At 45.2% G+C, this 27,309-nt stretch overlaps 1 protein-coding gene across 1 annotated transcript; it reads left to right on the forward strand.

Moving 5' to 3' along the window:
• Positions 1-27,309, forward strand: HDAC1 (histone deacetylase 1). The gene is made up of 13 exons (XM_059377039.1): positions 1-109; positions 13,001-13,118; positions 19,805-19,879; positions 21,230-21,368; positions 21,827-21,968; positions 22,987-23,079; positions 24,269-24,377; positions 24,452-24,592; positions 25,084-25,192; positions 25,287-25,417; positions 25,696-25,848; positions 26,368-26,416; positions 26,684-27,309. Exons 1-13 carry the CDS (start codon positions 35-37, stop codon positions 26,709-26,711), a joined length of 1,362 nt encoding a protein of 453 aa, XP_059233022.1. The 5' UTR covers positions 1-34; the 3' UTR covers positions 26,712-27,309.

Here is a 27,309-nt window from a genome sequence, read left to right on the forward strand (position 1 = left end):
TGTTGGAAACTACTATTACGGACAAGGCCATCCAATGAAGCCTCACCGAATCCGTATGACTCACAATTTGCTACTTAACTATGGTCTCTACCGAAAAATGGAAATCTATGTGAGTTACTGGGAGCCCCACCACTCCCTAACCCCATCAGCTCTGGTCATATGTTACTCATCTCATTTTCTCAACTACTCATTCATCAAATGTGCTGCTCGCCTGTTACATGGCAGACACTGTAAATGATAGAGATTTCTGTTTTTAAAGGTTTCACTCCAGTGCTGGAAACTGATAGGTACACAAATAAATTATATTATATTCTGTAAGTGCAACAATTAAAGAACGTACAAGATGCAGAGAAAATGAGAAGTGAAGGAGGAAGGGAGCCTTGGAAAGTTTCCGGGAGGTGCTATCTGAGCAGATTTTTAAAAAATATTTAATTTATTTATTTATTTGACAGATAGATCACGAGTAGGCAGAGAGGCAGGCAGAGAGAGAGAGGAGGAAGCAGGCTCCCCGCCGAGCAGAGAGTCTAATGTGGGGCTTGATCCCAAGACCCTGGGATTATGACCTGAGCCGAAGGCAGAGGCTTTAACGCACTAGGCCACCCAGGGTTCCCATGAGCAGAATTTTAAATATTGAATAGAATTTAGCCTGGAGTTTAGGAGGGGACTGATGTTCTAGACCAAGGGAAGACTGTAGACAAAAAGGCAAAGAGGTGAGAACAATGTGGTGTATTTGGGGAAATTACAAGTAGTTTGGTGTTTAGGTAGTGCTATAGTGTAAAGTGTATAGTGTGAGCGTACCTAGAGCTGGAGAGGTCAGCAAGGATTAGATATGCTGTACTATGTAATAAACAATTCTAATGGATTAGGATCAAAAAATTCCAATGCCTAAAAAAAAGAGTGATCAGGACTGTTTTGAACCGGACAAGACTCTGATTACTAGAGAACATAGACTCTCAAACTGCTTAACTTGGTTCCAGCTGGTTTTTGCCACCTGCCCATTTTTACTTAATTAATTAGTTAATTGAGATTTCACTTATTTATTTGAGAGAGAGAGAGAGCATGAGCAGGGGGAGAGGGAGAAGTAGACTCCTCACTGAGCAGGGACCCTAGGATCATGACCTGAGCCAAAAGCATACATTGAACTTAACTGAGCCATCCAGGTGCCCCCACCTACTGGGTTTTAGAGAGAAGCTAGAAATCCACTTTATTATGTAATATGGGACCTGATCTCAAGAGCCTGAGATCATGCCCTTAGCTGAAACCAAGAGTTGGATTCTTAGTTAACTGTGCCACTCTGGTGCCCCAAAGATCTACACGCACTGTGGGGCTGGAACTCACAACCCCGAGATCAGGAGTCACATGCTCTACTGCCTGAGCCAGCCAGGCATCATCGGGTAATGGATTTTAAATCAAAGAGAGATAAAAACAGGCATGCATTGTATCTTTATTTATTTATTCATTTACTTAAAAGATTTTATTTATTTGTTGGGGAGAGAGAGAGGGAGGGAGAGGGAGAAGTAATCTATACACCCAGTGTGGGGCTAAAACTCACAAGCCCGAGATCAAGAGTCACATGTTCCACCAACTGACCCAATCAGGGGCCCCCGGGCATGCATTTCAGAAGCAGGGAAGCCAATTAGGAGGCTGTTGCAAAGATCCAAATGAGAAAATAAAGAAGGGCTGGGGGCCCATGTTACCTATGGTTAGAGCCCAAGAGTCAGTGGTTAAAGTCTGTGCCGGCAGCTTAAGTAACCTAGCAACAGCAGTATCCATCCTCACCATTCCAGAGACTGAAAGGAGATGAATCTTCTGTGATGTCCTTAGAGCCACTGGAGGCAGCTGGGGAAGCGAGGAGGGAAGGTAGAGGAGCAGACAGACATTGGGATCAGAGAGCTTTTTCGGGTGTGAGAGGCATCTGGGAATGAGAAACATAAAAGGTAGCAGACAGAGGTTTTGAGGGACTCAAGGAAGCAGAGTAGCAGCTAGATACAGAGAGGATACCTAAATGTGGAAGAGCGAGCACCAAGACCTTGCGGAGCTGCCTCGTCCGCATCTTTACCACGCTCATCTGGCTCCAGCCTGCCTCCTTTCCTGCCACTCCCCTCTCAGAATCCTCTGAGTCGGCCAGATGGGATTCTGCTTCTTTCCACCCTGTCCTGACTGAGAGGATTACTGACTCTGCCCAGTCATATTTTACTCATCTTCAAAAGTCACATCAAGCCCTATTTCTTTCTTTCATTCGGTAGATTTTTATTGAATACTTATCATACCCCAGGGACTATATTAACCTCCATGAGTGATATTGAGATATTAAAAAATGGATCCTATCTTCAGGTGAGAGGAAAGATAAACTAACAGTTATTGAAGACTGCTTAGGTGGTAGGCCAGAGCTACTGTTAGTTCATGTAATCCTTATAGCAACCCTAATACATAGATGAGAAGACAAGGTCAGAGAGGATAATTAATGTGTTCAAAGTCACATAGCTGTTAACAGATGAGCTAAGACTCCACCCCAGATCTCTCTGGTTCCAGAGTCTTTTATGTGTCCATTTGTCATTTGTCCTTATCCCTCTTCCTAAGTCACAACCCTGAGATCAGGATCTGAGCTGAGATTAAGAGCTGGATACTTAATCAGTTGAGCCACCCAGTTGCCCCCACAAGCAATATTTTAAGGAGAAACCTAGAAGTAGATGGTTTCCGGACTTTTTGGTAATGTCATAAGGGAGCCAGCTCAGGCATCTCAGCTTATTGATTTTTTTTTTTTAAAGAGTTATTTATTTATTTGACAGACAGAGCTCACAAGTAGGCAGAGAGGCAGGCAGAGACAGAGAGGGAAACAGGCTTCCCGCCAAGCAGAGAGCCTGATGTGGGGCTCCATCCCAGGACCCAGAGACCAGGACCCGGAGAGCCTAAGACAGAGGCTTAACCCACTGAGCCACCCAGGCACCCCATTATTGATTTTTTTAAAGAAAAGATTTATTTTATTTATTTTAGAGAGAGAGAGCAAGTGGTCGGGGGAAGAGGCAAGGGAGAGGAAGAGAGAGAATCTCAAGCAGATGCCCCGAGTACCGTGGAACCCAATGCAGGGCCGATCTTGTGACCCATGAAATCGTGACCTGAACCAAAATCAAGAGCTGGATGCTTATCCAGCTGAGCTACCCAGGTGCCCCAGCTTATTTGATTTTATCCTTTTGATTTTTACCTTGAAATCCCATGAAATCAGCTGCAAGTATTATGTCTTTGTACAACAGAATACAAAGAGGAAGGGAACGAGAGGCAAACAGATCATTCTCCACTGTCCCTATCCCACACTCCTTTTTTTTTTCTTTTTTTAAAGATTTTATTTATTTATTTGACAGAGAAAGAGATCACAAGTAGGCAGAGAGGCAGGCAGAGGGAGAGAGGGATGCAGGCTCCCTGCTGTGCAGAGAGCCCTATGCAGGGCTCCATCCCAGGATCCTGGGACCATGACCTGAGCTGAAGGCAGAGGCCCAACTCACTGAGCCACCCAGGCGCCCCCACACTCCCTTTTTATTAAAGAGAAAAACCCTTCTGAGAAGTTTCCCAGCAGATTTCTCCATAAGTCTCACTGGGTCATTTGCCGCCCTTAGACGATTCACCAGCCATTGGCTTAGACTAATCACATTCGGTTCCTTTGGCTGAGTCCATGAACACCCAACCGAACTGAGATCTGTTACCAAGAAAGGAGAGAATGGCTCTTTGGGAAGCATCTAATAGTGGCTGTCATAGAAACAATAATGCCTTGTTAGAAATTTCTTCATCTGTACGTATTATTGTAAACTTTTAAAGCAAAATTCTAGTATAATCTCTTTCTTAAATCTCTAGATTTGTTCTGTTTAATGTGATCCATTTTCTTCTCTGGCCCTACTTCTCCATTGAGTATGAATCTTCCATCTTCTTCTCCCAACGGTGTTTCTGTGCATTCATCCCTTCTGTCTTCTCCTCTCTCTGGGCTGTGGTCCTGGTATTCCTTTCCCAAAACACAGATAGCCGTTTTAATATCTGTCCTGAAATTGCTGGCTTTTGAGAGTCAGTCCTAGAAGAAGCTCCTTAGACTCTTATGGAAGTTGCTGTATGCTGGGGTATCTGGCTGGCCCAGTTGGTAAAACATGCATCTCTCGATCTTGGGGTGTAAGTTTGAGCCCCATGTTGGATGTAAAGATTACTTAAAAATAAAATCTTAAAAAAAGAAGTTGCTATATTCTATCTCTATACCTGAAAGAGACATTTTGAAGTCTTTCACGCAGTGGTCCCTCCCCCAGTTCTGCCTCCACACATCTAATTAATCTCTCCCAGAATCTATATCCTCATTTTTCATCCAGGAACCTTCCTATTTACATAATCAACAATTCTGCTCTCTTCCTTGCCTTGGATGCTAATTTTGTATATTCCCAGGCTTCTTATTCATCGCCTTCTGTTCTTTTGTGCTTTTTTTAAAAAATGTTTTTATAAAATATTGAGTTGATATGAAAGAATTTTTATAAAATATGTGGAAGGTATAAAGAATCACAATACAATTAATACCACCTAGTTTAAGAAAACAAACATTGCCAGGACTGCTAAAGCCCCAATATGCCCTTCCCTAATCCTGTTTGCTCTCTTCCCCAGAGTTAACCTCTACCCTGTATTTGGGGCTTATTTCTTTGCTTTTTAAAGATAATTTTACCAGTATGAATTCTTTTTTTTTCTTTTTTAAGATTTTATTTGTTTATTTGACACAGATCACAAGTAGGCAGAGAGGCAGGCAGAGAGAGAGGGGGAAGCAGGCTCCCTGCTGAGCAGAGAGCCCGATGCAGGGCTCAATCCCAGGACCCTGAGATCATTACCTGAGCCAGAGGCAGAGGCTTAACCCACTGAGCCATCCAGGTGCCCCAGGTTTCTTTATTGTGTCCCTTTTTAAGCCTTTTATCCATTTTCCTATTTGATTGTCTGTTTTAATTTTAATTGGACCTTAGATGCGCAGAATTAGAATAAATATTATCCTTGGCTCATAAGCATCAAAAGAAGTTCCATTTTTGGTCTTTTTAAAATAATATATATTTACATTTTCTTACTAATTTAGTAAATATTTTAATGGTGCTATGCACATCCGTATTCTTATACCCCAGTCATTCTTCTAAATTTTGTGTTTATTATTCTCTTGCTTTCTAAAAAATGTTTATCCTGTGTGTATATGACTAAATAATATAATTATTTACTTCTTTTTTGAACTTTTTAAAAAAACCACACAGGGGGCGCCTGGGTGGCTCAGTGGGTTAAAGCCTCTGCCTTCGGCTCAGGTCATGATTCCAGGGTCCTGGGATCGAGGCCTGCATTGGGCTCTCTGCTCATCAGGGAGCCTGCTTCTTCTTTCTCTGCCTGCCTCTCTGCCTACTTGTGGTCTCTGTCTGTCAAATACATAAATAAAAATCTTTAAAAAATTAAAAAATAAATAAAAATTGAAAAAAAAACCACACAGGTGTCCCCCCTTTTTAAGTTTATTTATTTTCAATAATCTACACACCCAGCATAGGGCTTGAACTCACGACTCTGTGATCAACAGTTGCATGCTCTTCTGGAGCATCTGGGTGACTTAGTCAGTTAAGTGTCTGACTTCAGCTCAGGTCATGAACTCAAGGTCCTGGGATCAAGCCCTGCATCAAGCTCTGCACTCAGTGGGGAGTCTGCTTCTCCCGTTCCTTTCCCTTTGCCCCTTCCCACCCCCAACCCCCGGCTGCTCATCCCTTCTCTTGCAAATAAATAAATATATAAATAAATAAATAAATAAATAAATAAATAAATATATTTTAAGATTCCATTTATTTATTACTTAGAGAGAAAAAGATTGAGAGAATGAATAGGAGTGGGGGCAGAGGGAGAAGCAGAGTCCCTGTAGAGCAGCCCCCAGGACCCCGGGATCATGACCTGAGCTGAAAGCAGATGCTTAACTGACTGAGCCATCCAGGGATCCAATAAAATCTTTTTTTTTTTTTAAGATTTTATTTGTTTATTTGACAGAGATCACAAGCAGGCAGAGAGAGAGCGGGAAGCAGGCTTCCTGCTGAGCAGGGAGCCCAGTGTGGGGCTCGATCCCAGGACCCTGAGACCATGACCTGAGTGGAAGACAGAGGCTTAACCCACTGAGCCACCCAGGCAACCCCAAAAAAATCTTTTTAAAAAAGGTTGTGTGGGGCACCTGGGTGGCCCAGTTGGTTAAGTGACTGCCTTTGGCTCAGGTCATGATCCTGGAGTCTCTAGATGGAGTCCCATATCAGGCTCCCTGCTGGGCAGGGAGTCTGCTTCTCCTGCTGACCTCTCTCCTCTCATGCTCTCTCTCTCATTCTCTCTTTGTCTCTCTCAAATAAATAAATAAAATCTTTAAAAAAAAAAAAAAGAAAGTTGTGTGCTCTTTGAGCTGAGCCAGCCAGGTACCCCCTATGACTTGCTTTTATCATTCAATTACTATGTTAGTAAAATCCATCTACCTTGCTTCATATAACTATCATTCTTCCATTTTTCTCTGTTGAATAATATCTTATTGTCATTATACCTCAATTTATCCCCTCTCCCATGATCTTAATTTGTATCTCATTTTTTATTTAAAGATTTTATTTATATATTTATTTGAGAATGAGAGAGAGAGGGAGAGAAAGCACATGAGGCAGATGGAGAGGCAGAGGAAGAAGCAGGCTCTCAGCTGAGCAGGGAGCCCCATTTGGGGCTGGATCCCAGGACCCTGGGATCATGACCTGAACCAAAGGCAGACGCTTAACTGACTGAGCCACCAAGGCGCCCCTGTATCTCATTTTTTAATTTTGGGAACAGTGCTTTGACTATTCTTGTACATGTCTCTTAGTGCATATATTCAAAAGTTTCTTTGGGCTGTTTCTCTAGTACTAGAACTGCTGGACTGTAGGATTTATGAGTATGAAATGCCACATTGCTTTTCATTGTGGTTAGATGAATTTATACTCCCACTGGTAATGCGTAAGTGATACCTTGAGGGGCACCTGACTGGCTCAGTTGGTGTTATGTGGCTCTTGATCTTGGGGTTATGAGTTCAAACCCCACCTGGAGTGTGGAGATTACTTAAAATAAAATCTTAAAAAAACAAAACAAAACAAAAAAAACCTTGATTCATATCTTTTCCCATACTTGGAATTAGACTTTCAATCTTGCCAACCAAATGAGTATAAATAGTATGTAAATAGTATGTAATTGTGGTCTTGATTTGCATTTCACTAGTGACCAGTGAAAATGAGTATCTTGTATGCTTATTAACTATTTGTAGATCATCTTTGAGCTGAGCCAGCTGTGTGACACGTCTTTTCTTTTGCCCATTTTCCTGTTTTGGGTTGTTTGGGTTTCTTTTTTCTTACCAGTTTGTAGTAGTTCTTTATTCTGATATAAATCGAGCCCTGCATCAAGCTCCCTGCTTGGCGGGCAGCCTGCTTCTCCCTCTCCCACTCCCCCTGCTTGTGTTCCCTCTCTCCATGTCTCTCTCTCTATCAAATAAATAAATAAAATCTTTAAAAAAATTATATATTTTAGAGAGAGGTACATGATAAAGAGGAACAGAGGGAGAGAGAGAGAATCTTTAAGCAGAATCTGCACTGAGTATGGAGCCTAATGTGTTTGGATCCCATGACCCTAAGATCACTCACCACCTGAGCCAAAACCAAGAGTCAGACGCTATCCATCTGTGCCACCCAGGCACCCTGCTCTAAATATCTTCTCTTCTGGTTTTGTCTTTTTACTCTAATGCATCTTTAATGATCAGAAATTCTTGATTTTAATATAGTCATATTTATTAATTGTTTCCTTTATAAGGACTTTTGTGTCTTAAGAAATCTTTCCCTTGGGGCACCAGGCTAGCATGCAACTCTTGATCTCCAGATTGTGTTTGAGCTCCACCTTGGATGTGGAGATTACTTAAGAAAAGAAAAGAAAGTACTTCTCAACTCTTAAGGTATTCTCCTAAGTTTCTGTTAAAAGCTTTATAAGGGGGCACCTGGCTGGCTCTGTCAGTAGAGCACGTGGGTCTTGGTCTTGGGGTTGTAAGTTCAAGCCCCATATTGGGCATAGGACTTATTTTAAAAATAAAATTTAATTTAATAAAATAAAAGCTTTAAAGGTTTGCCTTCACATATATGTATTTACTGTATCTATAATTGATTTGTTAATATGGTTTGAGGTAGGAATCCACTGAAATTTTCCCCCCATACTGGAGCTGATTTACTAAGTCTGTTGTTTCCCCCACTAACCTAAGTGCCAGCTCTTTTCTATATGAGACACCCATATTTGTTCATTCATTCCACAAATACTTGAAGCTCCTACTTTGTGACAGGCACTGTGAATGGGTTTGTTTCTGGGCTCTGTGTTCTGGTGACTTGATCTGCTTATTGACCCGTATGCCAAGACGCAGTGACTTAATAATAATGACTCCTCAGTAGGTCTTGATATCTACTAGCACAAGTCCTCCCACTTTGTTCTTTTTTTTTTTTTTTAATTTTAAAAATTTATATATTTCTGTATTTGACAGAGAGAGAGGGAACACAAGCAGAGGTGGTGGGAGAGGGAGAAGCAGGCTTCCCAATGAGCAGGGAGCCTGATACTGGGCTCGAACCCAGGACCCAAGCTGAAAGCAGATGTTTAACTACTGAGCCACCCAGGTGCCCCCTCCCTCCCTTTGTTCTTAAAAAAAGAAAGTGACTTGCTATTTGGCCTTTGTACTTCTCTATAAATTTTAGAACTCACTCATCAAGTACTACAAACAAATCTCCTGGGATTTTGGTTGTAATTTTTTTGAATTTTTATAGCATTTTAGGGAGAATCGATTTTTTGAGACTGTTTAGTCTTTGAGTCCATGAACATGGCATATCTCCTATTTATTTAGGACTTTTTATTTCACTTCTTATTTACTTTTTAAATTAAGTCTTTTTACTTTATTTTTTATCTTTCTAAAGATTTCATTTATTCATTTGAGAGGGAGAGAGAAATCAGGCATGAGCAGGGGGAGAGACAGAGGCTGAGGGAGAAGCAGATTCCCCACTGAACAGGGAGCCTGATACAGGGCTCGACCCCAGGACCACAGGATCAACCAATGGATACATCCACACATCCCTAATTAAGTCTTTTTAAATGTCTTTTTTTTTTTTTTTTAAAGATTTTATTTATTTATTTGACAGAGAGAAAGAGATCACAAGTAGGCAGAGAGGCAGGCAGAGGGTGGGGGAAGCAGGCTCCCTGCTGAGCAGAGAGCCTGACTTGGGGCTCAATCCTAGGACCCTGGGATCATGACCTGAGCCGAAGGCAGAGGCTTTAACTCACTGAGCCACCCAGGCGCCCCATTAAAATGTCTTCTATAAAGGCTTCTTTTAGCTTCTTTGTTGTAAATATTATATGGGCACAGAAAAATGTATAAAACATATGTGCAATTTAACAATTCGGTATACAGTAAACATGCATGTAAACACCAGCTAGTTCAAGAAGTAGAACCCTGCTTATCCCCGCCCTGATCACAGCTGCTTCTCTTGCTGCAGAGGTAATCAGAATCCTGACTTTTCTATTAATTGCTCCTCACTCTTCTTCATAATTTAATTACCTACATATGCATTCCTAATACACTATAGTTCAATTTTGCCAAACTTAATATAATTGGAATTATACAATATCTATTTCTTGTAGTTTGTTCATTTTAATTGCTGTGTAGTATTTTACCGTAGACTGTACCATAATTTATCTATTCATCTGTTGATGGGTTGTTGAGATTTTGGCTATCAGTCTAAAGTTTTATAAATTTCTTCTTAAAGGTCATGCACATCATTCATTTGATTTTTTCCCCCAAGTATTTCTTTTTAAAGCTCTCATGAACTGTATCTTTAAAATTTTCATATTTAGATTATTTACTGGGATATAGAAATGTAATACAGTTTTTTTTTTTAAGATTTTATTTATTTATTTGGCAGAGAGAGATCATAAGTAGGCAGAGAGGCAGGCAGAGAGAGAGAGAGGAGGAAGCAGGCTCCCTGCTGAGCAGAGAGCCCGATGTGGGACTCAATCCCAGGACCCTGAGATCATGACCTGAGCCGAAGGCAGCGGCTTAACCCACTGAGCCACCCAGGTGCCCTGCTATTTTTTTTAAGATTTTATTTATTTATTTGACAGACAGAAATCACAGTAGGCAGAGAGGCAGGCAGAGAGAGAGAAGGGGAAGCAGGCTCCCTGCTGAGCAGAGAGGCAGTTGCAGGGCTCCATCCCAGGACCCTGAGATCATGACCTGAACCGAAGGCAGAGGCTTTAACCCACTGAGCCACCCAGGCGCCCCTGCTATTTGTTGTTTCTGTGAGCTCTTTGCTTGCATGTTTTGTGATTTTTTTTTTTTTTAAGATTTTATTTATTTGAGAGGAGGGGGAAGAGAGAGAGAACACAAGCAGGGGAGAGGGGCAGCCAGAAAGGTAGAGAGGAACGAGAAGACTCCCTGCAGAGCTGTGGGGCTCCATCCCAGCACCCTGAGATTATGACCCAAGCTGAAGACAGATGCTTAATTAACTGAGCCACACAGGCACCCTTGCATGTTCTGTGATTTTTTACTGTGAGGCCATATTTCTTGAAACTCTGTGTCCTGGGATGAAGTTAGGTTCTTAGAGCAAGATTTGCTTTTACTTCGTGAAAGAGGCGGCTTTTGAGATAGGCTTTGTCTTTGTTGAAGGTAGTAGATCAGAGGTGCGGAGTTAAGGGTGGCTTCTGTCTTGAGCAACTGGGTAGATGTGGTGAGTATGGGAACCCTGGGAAAGAAGAGCATAGGAGAGGGGCGCCTGGGTGGCTCAGTTGGTTAAGCAGCTGCCTTCAGCTCAGGTCATGATCCTAGGGTCCTGGGATCGAGCCCCACGTCCGGCTCTCTGCTCAGTGGAGAGCCTATTTCTCCCTCTCCCTCTGCCTGGTTCTCTACCTACTTGTGTTCTGTTTGTCAAATAAATAAATAAAATAAAATCTTTAAAAAATAAAAAAAAGAAGAGCATAGGAGAAATAAGGCGGGGATGCAGTCAGGATTATGGGGGAGGTATAATGAAGGGGATAGGCAGTGGGTTGAAATGGAAGTCAAGAAAGGGTGGAGTTAAGGATTACACTTAGTTTTTCAGCCTGAGTGGATGTTGGTGTCATTAACTAAAATAGTAAAAGAGAAGTCTGGAAGTGAAGTTAAATTTGAATGTGTCTGGGTTCTCTCTAAGTTGTTACATCCAGTTGGATTTGAAATGCCTCTAGGATTCACAGGTGGAGCTGGCTGAAAAGCTGTTGGAATTGTGAATCTGGAGCTCAGAGCAGAAATCAAGATGGAGTGTGTCTGGGCAGGTATCTTTGTAGAAGGGATAGTCAGAGCTGCACCCACAGCATTGCCATGAGGGTAAAGGGCTTAATATAGTAAAAACAATTTAGTATTTGGAGCCAGGTCTTGTTTCTTTCAGTATGGGTGTGTTATAGAAAACAGTCTTCGGGGCACCTGGGTGGCTCAGCTGTTGAGCAGCTGCCTTCAGCTCAGGTCGCGGTCCTGGGGTCCTGGGATCGAGCCCCACATTGGGCTCCTTGCTCAGCAGGAAGCCTGCTTCTTCCTCTCCCACTCTCCCTGCTCATGTTCCCTCTCTCGCTGTTCGCTGTGTCTCTCTGTCAAATAAATAAATAAAATCTTTAAAAAAAAAAAATCTTCATTTTGTAGTCTTACATTCTTCCTTATATAAAGTGAGGCTGAAGCAAGAGCCAGCTAGTGTCTGCATTAGGACTAGTCCAATTTACCAGCTGCGGAACCATGGGCAAATTACTTCACTTTCCTATGGAAAGGGAGGGTACTAATTGTACAGAGTTTAAGCGGTTGTTGTAAGGATCACAGAAAGACATACAGTGCCTGGCTCGGGGTAAACAATGTTAAGTGTGGATTGAAAAGGCTTTAGAAAAGCAGAAGGTCATCTTAGAGGAAAACCTACTTTTAAGGGATGAGAGGAAGAGAAGAGAAATTTAAAAAAAAAATTTTAAATAAGATTTTATTTATTTATGTAATTATTTAAAGCAGAGAGAGAAAGAGAGCACGAGAAGGGGGATGGGCAGAGGGAGACAGAGAAACAGACTCCTGCCTGAGCGCAGAGTCTGACACTGGGCGGGATCCTAGGATACTGAAATCATGACCTGAGCTGAAGGTAGATGCCTAACGGACTGAGCCACCCAGGTGTCTCGAGAAGACCTATTTTCTTTTTTTTTAAAAGATTTTATTTATTTACTTGTCAGAGAGATCACACAAGCAGGGGGAGCAGAAGGCAGAGGGAGAAGTAGGCTCCCTGCTGAGCAAGAAGCCTGATCCCTGAACCCTGGGTCATGACCTGAGCCAAAGTCAGACACTTAACTTACTGAGCCACCCAGGCATCCCGAGAAGAGACTTTTTCAAAAGAGGGCAAGATGAATCAGAATGTTAAGATAATCCGGAAATTACCATGTCAAGGAAGCTTCAGTGGGGAGGGTATGATCAGAATTGTTAGTGTGATGATGATTTATAAGACTTCTATTTCAGTTATTACTAGTCACCCCTTTTTTTCAACCTCTTGAGCCATTTGGCCCATAACTCTATATTGTTATACTTAATACTAAAAAGAAATAAGAATTTATAAAGCGCCTCACAGTTTACAAAGAGATTTAACATCTCATCCAATTCTCACGATCCCTGTGAGGTAGAAGTTGTCCCTATTTAGTAACTGAGAAAATTGAGGTTCACTAGAGACTTGCCTAAGCAACAGAGCCAGAGTGACAGTCAGGGTCTTCTGATCCTGAATCTCCTTTGATAATCTTCTGTGCCTAATTAGATCTTAAGTTCTGGAGGCCTTAATCTAATCAGTCATTGCTTGTTAACCTTTACAGCACCCAGCTCAGTGCTGGGCAGATACAGGTGTTAGAGTAGATTGAGTGAAGACTGGGCCGTGGTCAGAATAACGTGTCCTCTCTCCCCTCTGCCCTCTAGCGCCCTCACAAAGCCAATGCTGAGGAGATGACCAAGTACCACAGTGACGACTACATTAAATTCTTGCGCTCCATCCGCCCAGATAACATGTCCGAGTACAGCAAGCAGATGCAGAGATGTAAGTCCGTTCTGTTCCTCCTTCCTTGAGAAGCCCCACTTGGGTCTGCCTTGGAATCGCAGAGGTCCGCAGCCCTGCCTTCCCTCGTAGCTCCCATTCAGCCAACACCTGATATCCGGCGCTCAAGGAGGCTGAAGTGCTGCTTTTTTTTTTTCTCAAGTCTAGTTTTCCTTTTATTTATTTATTTTTTAAAGATTTTATTTATTTTTTTGACAGAGAGAGAGAGAGATCACAAGTAGGCAGAGGGGCAGGCAGAGAGATGGGGGAAGCAGGCTCCGGGCTGAGAAGAAAGCCTGATGCTGGGCTCAATCCTAGGATCCTGAGATCATGACCTGAGCTGAAGGCAGAGGCTTTAACCCAGTGAGCCACCCAGGTGCCCTCAGTTTTCCTTGTATCTTGAGTATGAAGAATAGAGTTTGATCTTTGTCTAGTTCGGTTCACAACACTGTGCCGAGGAAACTGTAAATGTTGCGATGGAAAGAGCACTGACCTGGGGAGAGGGACACAGGAGATACAAGCCGCAGCTCTGACTCTTCACTGACCCGGGGAGTCACTTCCCCTTAGAGTTTTCTTTTGCAAAATAGACTGGGTGTCATCCCGTACAAGTATAACTGCTTTCACTTTGTGAGCAGTAATTGAGAATCGAGTGGCTATTTAGACTCTAGATGATGTGATCTTTGAGTTGAGGTGATTTACCTCCTGTGTCCTGAGACTCAAACACAGAGCAGGTGGCATCTCAGACGCTATACTCAGTTTGTAGGAATCATGGGGACTGTTTCAGCTGTGGGAGAAAATGTGTGGAAATTTGGGAGAAAACTCTCATATCTGACTTATCCCTTGTGTTCTTTTAGAAATTCTCTCTCAGCACCTACTATCTCATAAAATGAAACAATGAAACAACATTGTCCAGAAGAAGTTTTGATTAGCTCATAACAGCTTATTTTGAAATATCAGCAAATCTGTGGCACTTGTTGTACTGGCCACAAGGTAGTCTGATTCCCAAGGCAGAAAGTTTATTTGTTACAATAATTGTGTAGTTGTAATGGTTACAGAACCACAGAGACGTTTTTTAAAGCATCAAGCTTCTTTACCACTTACAACTCCAGGAGCTGCTGTCCCCTCCAAGTGCAGTGTTTGCTCTTCAAATTGACAAGATCTTATTTGCTTCCAAGATGAGACAAATGCCTTCCTTTGCTCTAGATGGCTTTAGTGCTTCTCATAACCTTTTTAGGTCAGTGATCAGGCTCTACTGTCAGCAGAGAGGATTCTCATTGGAGAAGCAACTTGGTGTTGAAGCAAGAAAATGAGCTTTGATGTCTTGGTTTGAATCCGTTCATTTGCCACTCCGCTGCTGTGTGTTCTTAAGTCCCTAGCCTCTCTGAGCCTCATCTTCTCTTCTTCTTTATTTAGCTTTAAAGATTTATTTATTTATTTTAGAGAGAGAGAGTGCTTGTGCACGGGGGAGGGGCAGAGGAAGAGGGAGAATCTCAAGCAGACTCTGCTACTAAGTATGGATCCCAGAGCCCAGAGTCAGATGCAGGGCTTGATCTCATGATCCTGAGATCATGACCTGACCCAAAATCAAGAGTCGGGTGCTTAACTGACTGCACCACCCAGGGACCTCTGCTTTCTCTTCTTTTTTTTTTTTTTTTTTTTTTTTTTTTTAAAGATTTTATTTATCAGAGAGAGAGCAAGCACAGGCAGACAGAATGGCAGGCAGAGGCAGAGGGAGAAGCAGGCTCCCTGTGGAGCAAGGAGCCCGATGTGGGACTCGATCCCAAGACGCTGGGATCATGACCTGAGCCGAAGGCAGCTGCTTAACCAACTGAGCCACCCAGGCGTCCCCTGTTTTCTCTTCTTTAAAAGGAAGACCGGGGGGCCTGGGTAGCTCTGTTAGTTAAGCGTCTGCCTTTAACTCAGATCATGATCCCAGGATCCTGGGATTGAGCTCCCCGTGAGGCTCCCTGACCAGCGGGGAACCTGCTTGTCTTTCTTCCTCTCCTGCCCCCTTCCTCATGCATGTTCTTTCTCTCTCTCAAATACATAAATCTTAAAAAAAATAAAAAAAATAAAATTAGTGCCTATTTCATAGTGGAAGTTGGGGGGGATAAGTGAGATAGCACGGACTGTCAATGAATAGTAATTTTTGCTATGATGACATATTACTTTCATTTTTTTTGAAGATTTTATTTATTTGTCAGAGAATGAGAGAAAGAGAGCATAAGCAGGGCAAGTGGTAGGCAGAGAGAGAAGCAGGGTCCCTGCTGAGCAAGGAGCCCAGTGTGGGACTAGATCCCATGACCCTGGGATCAGGATCTAAGCCAAGGGCCCACACTTAACCAAGTGAGCCACCCAGGTGTCCCAGCTTTTATTATTTTCAAATCTATCAAGGCAGACATAAAATATTAGGCTCTGAGGAATACCCAGGTTTGGTTCTGGCTCCCAGTTTTGTTCCAGTTTTCCTGAAATTAGCATTCTAAGATTGTGCATTTAAAAATAAGGTTTGGGAGCACCTGGGTGGCTCAGTGGGTTAAAGCCTCTGCCTTTGGCTCAGGTCATGATCTCAGGGTCCTGATATTGAGCCCCACATCAGGCTCTCTGCTTAGAGGAAAGCCTGCTTCCCCCTCTCTCTCTGCCTGCCTCTCTGCCTACTTGAGATATCTCTCTCTCAAATAAATAACTAAAATCTTTAAAAGAATAAATAAATAAATAAAAATTAGGTTTGCAGAGCACCTGGGTGGTTCTGTGGGTTAAGCCTCTGCCTTCAGCTCAGGTCATGATCTCAGGGTTCTGGGATCAAGCCCTGCATCAGGATCTCTGCTCTGTGGGGAACCTGCTTCCCTCTCTCTCTGCCTGCCTCTCTGCCTATGTGTGATCTCTCTCTCCCTCTCTGTCAAATAAATAAATAAGATCTTTTTTTAAAAAAAAAAATTAGGTCTGGGATTTTCTCTCATTGAAGATGGGTTAGGAAGGGTGGGGCTCTCTAAGGACTTTAGGCACCTCCCTGACTTGATTCATAGAGTCATAGAAAGGTGTCACTTTGTGAAGCACTGTATAACCAGGGGTATCTACAGAGACAGTAACAGGGATGTGAGAGCTAACACCTACTCTAGGAAGTAATACATGTAATAAACTAAGTAAGTTAGGCTTCCTTGCTCTTAGCTAGAATGTAATAAATGTTCTGTGGTCATTTTAAGATTTTGAGAACCTTGATCAGAAGGTCTGAGCCAATAATTAGTTAAAATGGGACCATTATGTACAGTAGGCTCCCTGACAGCCTGGTGTGATCTGCCCACTTGCAGTCGGTCCCCTATCAGCTAGCCTTTGCCTCCTGAGGAGCTCGTGGCCTATTGGGCTCAGGCCTTCTTCTTCTTCTTCTTTTTTTTTTTTTCCAAGATTTTATATATTCGTTTGTCAGAGAGAGAGCGCACAAGCTGGGGGAACAGCAGGCTGCTTGCAAAGAGCCCAATGAGTCCTTGATCCCAGGACCCTGAGACCGTGACCTGAGCTGAAAGCAGATGCTTAACCGACTGAGCCACCTAGGCATCCCAGGGCTAAGGCCTTCTTAAAAATAATAGTAAATAAATAAAATTGGTTCAAACGTTTAAAAATGCAATTTTTTTTCTTTTTTTCTGGTAGTTTATCAGAATATGAAATGTGGTGGACAAATGATAAAGGAGAATTGTGGTGGCAAAATTTGGAGGCATAATCATCCATTTTTTAGATATATAAACTGGGGCAAAATGACTTTCCCAGGGTCACCCAGCAAAGTAGTGGTAGGATGGAGACTGGAACTCGTTTCCTAATTCTGGAGTATTTTTAAATAAATAAATAGCATGCAAAATATTTCAGACACACACACGAAAGTATAAAAAGTAATAGAATGAGGGACGCCTGGGTGGCTCAGTTAGTTAAGCAGCTGCCTTCGGCTCGGGTCATGATCCCAGCATCCTGGGATCGAGTCCCACATCGGGCTCCTTGCTCAGCAGGGAGCCTGCTTCTCCCTCTGCCTCTGCCTGCCATTCTGTCTGCCTGTGCTCGCTTGCTCTCCCTCTCTCTCTCTGATAAATAAATTAAAAAAAAAAAAAAAGTAATAGAATGAAAATTCAAGTACCCCACTACTGGCCTTTTGTTCTAAGAAAGAAAACATTACCAATATAGTTGAAACCCCAGGATGCCTCCCCTTGATCACACACCCTTTCTGTCCAACCACCCACCCCCTCATAGCACCACAGTGGGGTAAGGCCCCTCCTGAGTCCCTGTTAATCCATGCATCTCTTTGTGCAGTGTGTTTTTTACTGCCTTCTCCATCTCCCTCCACTCTCCCTTCTCTCACCCAGTGTTGCTCCCCTCAGCCTAACGCCAGCCCAAGAATAAGAAACGTATTTATAGTGGGAAGAGGGAAACCCATAGAAAAGTCCTCTCATTTCATGCATTAGCCCAAGTGAGGGACTGCCTCCCGGTTGCCCCCTTTCCATCTCCAGTCACACAGCTTGTTGAATTGAGCATGATGGGCTGGCCATTTGAGCCACATGTTGGTTTGGGGCCTGAAGGAAAATACTTTTTTCTCCTATCTAAAACAACCATTTCTTGTGGCACCCAGCAGGCTCAGTCAGTAGAGCACACAACTCTGTCTTGGGGTCATGAGTTCCAGCCTCACATTGGATATAAAACTTACTTAAGGGGCCTGGGTGGCTCAGTGGGTTAGGGCCTCTGCCTTCAGCTCTGGTCATGGTCCCAGGGTCCTGGGATCAAGCCCCATATTGGGCTCTCTGCTCAGCGGGGAGCCTGCTTCCTCCTCTCTCTCTCTCTCTCTCTCTCTGCCTGCCTCTCTGCCTACTTGTGATCTCTGTCTGTCAAATGAATAAATTGAAAAAAAAATCTTAAAAAAAAAACTTACTTAAAAATAATAACATCAACAACAACAAAAAACAGATAAAACAACCATTTCTTCCCATGGTGGCTCCACATCCCAAATGGGGCTATAAGCAAAACTTTGGCAATCTAGGCAGGCCAAACCCAGTGAGGCAGGAAGCAGCTGGAAGGGGCATTTGGTTGCCAGTGGATAAAGAGCCTGGCTCCAGCGACCAAAGTTCTTATTGACACAGCCTCCCAGTGTTTACCCGGGCAGTGGTGGTGAGAGCCAGGTACTGTTGCTCACCCCCTTGTGTGGGCCATCCTTCCTCAGAGTACTTGTCTTGGTGGGGCACCCTCCAAGTTCAGGGCAGTGCCAGAGTTAGTAACACTTGTAGTTATCGCACACTTTGAGCTTCAGCTGTCTCTCTGAAGGCTACCACAGTCTGAGCCAGGCTCTGCTACCCTCCTCCTCCCAGGGCTCCTCCCTGCTCGACTTGGGGAGCCCCGGCTGATAGCAGCAGGTACAGTAGGAAGGCTGGGGCAAGGAATAGCCTACACTAATTTCCTGTGTATCGTTCATGTCTCAGTAGTTTCCTTTTTTTTTTTAAAGATTTTATTTATTTGAGGGAAAGAGCCTGAGTCAGAGGAGGGGAGGGGAGGGGGAAAGGAGAGGGAGAGAATCTCAAACAACCCCTCCTGCTGTGCATGGAGCCTGATCTTACAACCCTGAGCCAACCCTGAGCCGAAACCAAGAATAGGATGCCGCACTGACTGAGCCATCCAGGCGCCCCTAGCAGTTGCCTTTTCTGGGAGAGGAGACTTGGAGCCCGAAGGTTCCTCTCTCGCCCTGTGACTCCACGGCCCTCAGATGCGCTCCCTTCCTGCCTCTCAGTTCATTTGCATCACTGTTTGCATGTGTTTCCTCATTACGCTTTAGTTTGTGCTTTTGCCCCTTTGGGTCTGAAATAACTTGACTCCGGTTGTCACTCAGAGGTGTAGTAGAGAGAGCACTGAACTGTGGGAGTTGAGACACCTGGACCCTGATTCTGTCTCTGCCACTCTGCTTATAGGACCGTGGGCTGGTCACTTAATGCTCGGGATCTGTTTGTCCCTGTGGACGGTGGGGTGGATGTGTCCTGCCCAGCTCATGGGGTTGTGACGAGGACCAAATGAGACTACATGAGATTATTGGGAAGAAGGCTAGAGTGCATTTTCATGGGCTTTTAGGGCAGGCGGACCAATGCTTAAATATTGCCTCTGCTATTTACTAGCCATTCACCTCTCTGAGCAGGTTTCCTCATTTGTAAAGTAAGACCAAAGCCTGGCTCAGAAGGTCAGAAGAAGGTTACGTGAGGAGGGACATAAAGAATTTAAAGCCTTTAGCACAGCGTCTGGCACACTGTTAAGCATTCAGTGGATGATGGGTTACGCAGGTCTCAGTTCTTCCCTGCCTTGTTGGTCAGCTGGAGAGAGATCTGGAACAAACCCAGGAATAAGCAGCTCCGCTTTTCTCCCTCAAGGAAAGAGCCAACATTTTCTAAGTACTCACTGGCTATGCTCTTCCCCATAAAGATTTCTGTTCATCTTCTCAGTGGTTAGGTGAGGCAGGTATCACGATTGCTAGTTAAAGATAATGAGCCAAAGCTCTGGGAAGTTAAATGATTTGACCCAATCACAAAACCAGTGAGAGATAGAGCCTGGACTAGAACACAAGCCTCCTGAACCCAAATTCTATATTCCCTCCCCCACCCCGCCCCCATAGGCTCATAAGTATGTAAATAAAAAACAAAGGAATTTTGGAAACTAACCTTTGTCTTATGTCTTTTAAGTCAACGTCGGTGAGGACTGTCCGGTATTCGATGGCCTGTTTGAGTTCTGTCAGTTATCTACTGGTGGCTCTGTGGGTAAGGAATATAATTCCCTCCTCGTGGCCTGTGCTGGGTTGTACTAGTGAGGTCTGCCTTTTGGGCCGCTGTCCCAGTAGGGCTGATCGGTGACCCTGTAAAATGGTCCTATGAGTTTTTACCTTAGGTCTTTAAAATACCCTCTGGTTTAGTCCCAGCCCAGGTTCAGTCTCTGACAGGGTACTGACGGGTGTCCTTGACTGTTCTCTCCTACCGAGAGATCTTACACCCTGGAATTCCCTGCAGACCGTGTGGAGTTGTGGAGATGCTGTACATAGAAGCAGTTTGCAAACTGCAAAGTGCTATAAAAATGGGAAGTGTCATCATCTGTGTCTTACAAAAGACCATAGTAATCACCTTTAGAGGTCAAAAATACTCCCCACATATCTCCCACTTCCATTATTAACTCCTAGATCACCTCTATGATTACTCTAAACCCTTTCTTAACAAATATTTCTTTTCCTATGATCATTGTTTTCTGTCCTCTCCCCTTTCGGCTCCCAGTATCATCTCAGATCATCTCAGGGAAAAATTGTCCACAGTCATGCTGTCCGTGAATAATCGTTATTACCATTTTGTTGTTTGTATATCCATTCTTTTTTCTGTATGTATATATCTGGATATAACATGTACGTCTGTATTTTACAAAAATGTGTCACATGCATATAGTTTTGTGTCTGCATCTTTTACTTAGTAAATCTTTAAAAGTTCTTTAGCTCACATAGTCTATAGCATAATGCCTAGTGGCTATGTGATTATTCCACATTTTGGGCCGACTTTGGTTGATATATAATCAGTCCCCTTTTATTGGATCACTTGGCTCATTCCGTGTTTTTATTGCTGTTGTGGTTATACTGCTGTACACGCACCTGAATACACAAGTGTGTATTTCTCTCACTTCTGGGCCTGTTTGTACTTTGAGCTCCTAAAACCTCTAGTATCTTCACCGTTTTTTGACCATGAACCCCAGTAAGAAATACATTGACACTTGCAGTCAAGGTCGCGCACATACGTTCTCGCTCTGAAACCAGTTTTACAGGAGAGCAGTTACCTTTACTGTCCTTTTATCTTAGTTTGTTTTGTTTAACACACACACACACTAGTCACAACCCACTAAACCAGCTCTAAGGCTTACTGATGGGTTACCACCCTCCGTTTGGGAAAAAGTTGTTGAGAGTAGCCAGTGTCATACCTACTCCCCGCTGGAAGAGGGAGGGAGGGAGAGGACTAGCGCTTGGATTATACAGTCCCGTTGTTGAATAGGCCCCACCTCACCGGGTTTCCTGGGCTGCTTGGGGAAAGGGGGTGAATGGCTTGTTAACAGTCTTACATTCACTCTCCCACACCCAGCGAGTGCTGTGAAACTTAATAAGCAACAGACGGACATCGCTGTGAATTGGGCCGGGGGCCTGCACCATGCAAAGAAGTCTGAGGCATCTGGCTTCTGTTACGTCAATGATATCGTCTTGGCCATCCTGGAACTGCTAAAGTATGCCTGCCTGGCCTTGTCTCTTGCAGGAGATCCTTAGGCCAGGTTCCCACTTCCCTCTCCCCCGGGCTTGCCTCCCTAGTTTGCTTTTCCTAGCGGTGTGCTGGCTAGGATGTATTCATTGAGTGTCTCTGGCCATCCTCTCCTTGACGGGGTCCTGGTTTGATCTGAGCCCACGGCAAGATCAGGGGCAGGCGCTGCTCAGATCCTGCCTCCAGAGTGTCCCTGTGTGGCTGGAGTTGACCCTGGCTGTAGAGTAGGAAGATCGGACTTGGTCGGCTTGGTCAGGCCTCTGGAGACACCCTGCCGCTCTTCCACCTTCCTTCAGCCAGTTTCCACGTCTCTGGTGCTTAGAGATACCTGAGGGAGGCAGCCAGCCCGGTAAGCTGGGACCTGGCGCCCTTGGCGCGTCCCATTCCCAGAGAGCCCCCAGACCCCTGACCCCCTTCTGATCCTAGGTATCACCAGAGGGTGCTGTATATTGACATTGATATTCACCACGGCGATGGCGTGGAAGAGGCCTTCTATACCACAGACCGGGTCATGACTGTGTCCTTTCATAAATACGGAGAGTACTTCCCAGGAACTGGGGACCTACGGGTGAGAACTCCCTTCAGGGGCCTACTAGCTCACCCTCAGCTGCCAGCTCTAACTCTCCTATCTCATGTCACCAGAAACCACTTCCTGCCTCTTCTGCCATTCAGAACGCCATAGCCCGTTGTAGGGTACCTGCTCGGGTCTCCTTCCCTCCCTTATTCTGGAGGAAGGGAACAATGGGGCCCAAAGGGTTGGAGGGATAGGGGTCGCATGGCAGGTCCCTCCAGGCCATAACTAAGTTACATTACAGTACTCAGATGTCCCATATGACTTGAATTTTAGGCTAGAAACACCAGGTTCTCTCCTGGGGGCTAGGAATTGGGACCCTTATGGACCATCTCAAGGGTTCTTAACCTTCTCCTTTGATCACCTGTCCCTGATGGGCTCTGTCCCTAGGAAAGTGTCGGAAATGTTTTGTATCTGATACTGAATAGTTAATTAGACACCTCCCCTTAGTGAAGCCCATCAGTAGACCTCAGGATAAGAGTCCTCAGAAGCAAACTCAATGAACTGTTGTTATATCTGCTTCTATTAACATGAAGATGAAACCAGCCCTATGGCATACGGTACCCCTCTGGTGAAAAAGTGGCAGTAATTCATTTGTTTGCTGTGGCAAGCATTTGAATAAGTGGGTATTTCCAATTTTAAAGAACTCTCCCACCTTCTCTGGGGAGGAAAAGGTTGTCCCAGGGTGGGTGTGATTTCTATGAGCTATCATTGGTAGCTCTGACCCAGTCCAAAGGTGGAGGTCTTGTGCTGTGGGGTGGGATAGTCCATCTCTGGCTCCATGAATAATTCTCAGGCTGGGCACGAGCTCAGTGGTGTGCCCAGAGGAATGAGCTAGACTTCCCCGTGAAAGGGATGGTATTAACCAAGAGGCCCCTGTTCTGTCCCTGGCTCCGCTCACAGGCCCCTCTTTTCGCTCTTAGAACCACTGCCTGTCCTTAGCCTTCCAGCCCCCATCCTTGAACCTCTTCTTCGCTTCATCTTTCAGTTTTACTTTAATGTCCCTCTTGATTAGGATATTGGGGCTGGCAAAGGCAAGTATTATGCTGTTAACTACCCGCTCCGAGATGGGATCGATGACGAGTCCTATGAGGCCATTTTCAAGCCGGTAAGTGGCTTATCCACCACCTGGGCTGCAGTCGGGCTTAGTCAAAGGGAGGGGTAGCAGAGCACCCCTAGCATGCGTCAGGAACCTCTCCCTCCCTGAGAAGCTGGTCGGGAAGGGAGATGTGTTTTGACCGTGGCTCATATGCTGTGTGCTCGGCTAGAGGAACGAAATTCATCCAAGTGTTTATTGGTGCCTTCTGTGGGTCGGGCCCTCTGTTGGAGACAAGACTACCTAAGGCATAAATCATGCCCTTGAAGACCTCACAGTCTACGTCGTGGGAGGCAGGCACACACACGACAGTGTGTGGTCATTACTGTTTTTGCAGGATGAACAGATGAGTGGGAGAAAAACCACTGCCTGGGCTGGGGCGAGGGTAGTCAGAGCCGATTTCATAGAGGTGGTGATATTTGATCTGGACTCTGAAAAATGAGGATTTGTCCATGTGAAGTAGGAGGTGGAGGCTGGAGGGCGGGGATGGCGTTCAGCAGGGCGAACAGCACTAGCAGAAGCACAAAGGTGCCAGTACGTAGCTTTGTGTAGGCCAGTGTGATGGGTGGGAGGACTGTTGGAGGATGTTGTAGGAAACGTATGTTGGGGTCGGTATTTCAAAGGGAGCCTTGAATGCCAAGCTGAGGAGTTAAATCTTCCGCCTGCAAGCCACAAGGAACCATTACTGGAGTATTAATGTAAAAAGTTCAGGTAGTCAAGTGCCTACTGTATGCTGCGTAGTAAGGGTGACAGCAAAGCCCAAGATATGGTCTTTGTCCTGGTAACCTCAAAATCTTGTCAGAAAGAGAAAGACAAAAGTAAGCCCCCCTCACGATATGAGGCTCAAAGTCTGTAGGACCGAGGTGTAGGGCAGGTGCAGCTCAAGGTCAGAAGTGGCACTGGAGTTGGGGCAATGAAAGAAAAGAAGGGAAAGATTGAGGGAAAGATGAAGAGGCTCTTCTAGATTCAACATTCCTAGAACTAGAAGGATCTCGGAGAGCCTTTCAAATTGGAAAACTGAAATCCCAAGTAGGGAAACAAGCGCCCCAGACCGATGTTCCCTATTTACCACCCAGCATGAGGGAGAGTGCAAAAGTGGGAGTGAATGATAGCGGGCAGAGGGACTACACCCACCCTTTGCAGCCCCGAGCATCACATAACTTTTCTTAAAGCCAGTGGTGACCAGGATGTGTCCTTTTAGGTCATATCTAAAGTGATGGAGATGTTCCAGCCCAGTGCGGTTGTCTTACAGTGTGGTTCCGACTCCCTGTCTGGGGATCGGTTAGGTTGCTTCAATCTGACCATCAAAGGTGAGACCGTGTAGCATAGGGATGGGTGGGCGGGTCCTGCAGGGTGCTCCTGTAACCCCTTTCTCCCACCAAAGGGCACGCCAAGTGTGTGGAGTTTGTGAAGAGCTTCAACCTGCCTATGCTGATGCTGGGAGGAGGCGGCTACACCATCCGTAACGTGGCCCGCTGCTGGACGTATGAAACAGCAGTGGCCCTGGACACGGAGATCCCAAATGGTAATAGCTCCAGGGCCAGGTTGGGTGGGGCAGAGCTGGAGCTCAGATGTCTGCAAGTTCAGGAGCCCTTTCCCGTTGGCCATGTGGCCTCTCCTCTTCTGATACTTGTCATTGATTTTCCTGCCTATTCACTTGTGATTTTCAGACCATCAGTTTTTCCTGAGTTCTTTTTGGACTCTGTCCTCCCTTCCTTTTGCTTCTGGTCTAGACGAAATTATCAGTGGTTATTTATAGCTTTGGAATTTCTACTTTATAGGGGAAGTGGGTAGTCATTGAGGACGTGCTCGCAGTGAGCATTGCCTAAGTTTTCCAAAACCAGGGGCTTGTGCCTTCTCTTCTGGAGAATGGCATTAAAAAGACTGAAACCCTATAAAGTACCCAAGTACTCTGTTAGATGGCTGGACTGACAGTTCCAGATAAACCTACAAATGCTTTTCTCAGGGTCCCATGGTAGCCAGGTCTCTTGACTCTTAACCTCCTGCCCCAATTAGAGCTTCCGTACAACGACTACTTCGAATACTTTGGACCAGATTTCAAACTTCACATCAGTCCTTCCAATATGACCAACCAGAATACCAATGAATACCTGGAGAAGATCAAGTGAGTATATCCCTAGACACCCCCTGACTGAACATTCCAGGCTCTGGTTTGTCCCTAACCAGAGCCCAGCCACCCTCTCTACCATTGGCCATAGACAGCGACTGTTTGAGAACCTGAGAATGCTGCCCCATGCACCGGGGGTCCAAATGCAGGTGATTCCTGAGGACGCCATTCCTGAGGAGAGTGGCGACGAGGATGAAGAAGATCCTGATAAGCGCATCTCAAGTAAGACCCAGACCCCGGGGCCGGTGCCTTCCCACTCAGTAGGTAGCTCTGACTTCCCACCACTGTTGGTTCCGCATTCCTCTCAAGCTACCCATCTGTTGGGAAACCCAAGTGCTAGGACTTGGAACAATTTAGGGACTCCTTGAGTTTCCTCCCCCTCTTCGTGGTCTCCCCTTCCCTTGGTGTCTCTTAGAGGGCACACAGGGAAGCACCGGGCACAGACCCTGAGGTAAAGCTCACCTCCTGCTGTCTCACCCACATTCCACATTGCCTCCCAGTCTGTTCTTCTGACAAACGAATTGCCTGCGAGGAAGAGTTCTCGGACTCTGATGAGGAGGGAGAAGGCGGTCGCAAGAACTCTTCCAACTTCAAAAAAGCCAAGAGAGTCAAAACTGAGGATGAAAAAGAGAAAGACCCAGAAGAGAAGAAAGGTGGGTTTGGGTCACGCCCAGCCTTGGGTCTTGAGCCCCAGACCACAGAGGAGGATCTGTATAGGGTATTGGGAGGAGAGAGCCGACTCAGGCCCTGCCTTTTGCCTGGTTCTGCCTCAGCTCCCAGAAGTAGCAGGCCTCACAAAAGAACGAAACTCGATTTGTCATCTCCACTGGCTGATTGAGAGCCCTGCCAAGCTCCGGAGCCAGGGACATGCCTGGGCTCCCCGTGGTCAGGAGTGTGGCTCTCACATACCACCCAAGCCCTTTTCCCAGCACTTCACCCCAGTTTCCCAGGGGGCTGCCTCCGCCCACCAGGTTCAGGCATTAGCAGGCTGGGAAACCGGTCTGACCTGTTTGTTCTCAACTGGGCTCAGTGGGAGGGCCTGGGATGGGCTTTTCTCTCTTTTGTATGTCCAGTGAGCTGTAGTGTTGGGGAAGGGGTTTTAGGCTAAGTAAAGATTCCATGGGTCTTTCTGGAGGGGAGCCCTTGGTCATCCCTGCACTCTTATGTTCCAGAAGTCATAGAAGAGGAGAAAACCAAGGAGGAGAAGCAAGAAGCCAAAGGGTGAGGAAGGAGCTGTCAGCTATCTCCCCAGCATTGGAGCACCAGCCCCGTTGTCCACTACGCTGAGGGGAGGCACAGGGACAGCTGGTGCAGTTTACAAAGACCTCTTTCAGGGACCAGTCTGCAGTTCTAGGCAGAGCTAGGAAGCCTCCGCTCTCAGCAAGTCACCTGGGCAGCTGGGGTCCTATAGGAAGTCATTGTCCCCATGTTTTTGCCTCAAGGCCTCTGGGGTGCCTTATCTCATGCCAGTCTCTGCTCTCTCCACAGGGTCAAGGAGGAGGTCAAGTTGGCCTGAGCAGACCTCTCCAGTTCTGGCTTCCTGCCAAGTTCCCCACCTTCCTCCCACAAGCCCTCAGATTTTATATTTTCTATTTCTGTGTATTTATATAAATATATATTAAATATAAATATCCCCTGGGACTAGACAGGAACCAGGGCCCTGAGCCCAGGGCACGTGTTAGAGTGAGCTTTTCTAGTGGCTGTGGCTGCCTTGCTGCCACCCAGCCTTCCCCAGTTATTACTTTTGAACCATAAAGGGTGCCGGGTCTGGAAGGCATACTCTTAAGCAGCCATAGGACAAAATCTTGAAATGTCAAGTGCCTGCTTAGTAGCTTTGGAGAGGTGCCCTTATTGAGCATTCTAGGAGTGGTTGGGTCTTCAGAGACACCCCTCGCCCCCTGCCCAAATCAGGCTCCTTAAGGTAACATCAGCCATTTTAGGTTGGTTCTGTTACCATACCTTCCCCACTAGCCCCATGTGAGCCAAGGAACTCACACTGCCTGCCCTCTATCCTCACCCAATTCTGCAGGTGGAGATTGGTGGTCTAGTATCCTTTTTGAGATACTATTTTCATTTTTGTGAGAATCTTTGTAATAAATTGGTACATTTCTACA

Source organism: Mustela nigripes, chromosome 14, assembly GCF_022355385.1.
Source record: "Mustela nigripes isolate SB6536 chromosome 14, MUSNIG.SB6536, whole genome shotgun sequence".
NCBI classification, from domain to species: domain Eukaryota; kingdom Metazoa; phylum Chordata; class Mammalia; order Carnivora; family Mustelidae; genus Mustela; species Mustela nigripes.

Coding starts and splice junctions, on each gene's coding strand:
- HDAC1 (XM_059377039.1), top strand. CDS start 35: ATGAAGCCTCACCGAATCCGTATGACTCACAATTTGCTACTTAACTAT. Junction 13,119..19,804: donor CAGCAAGCAGATGCAGAGAT/GTAAGTCCGTTC, acceptor ATGTCTTTTAAG/TCAACGTCGGTGAGGACTGT. Junction 19,880..21,229: donor ATCTACTGGTGGCTCTGTGG/GTAAGGAATATA, acceptor TCCCACACCCAG/CGAGTGCTGTGAAACTTAAT.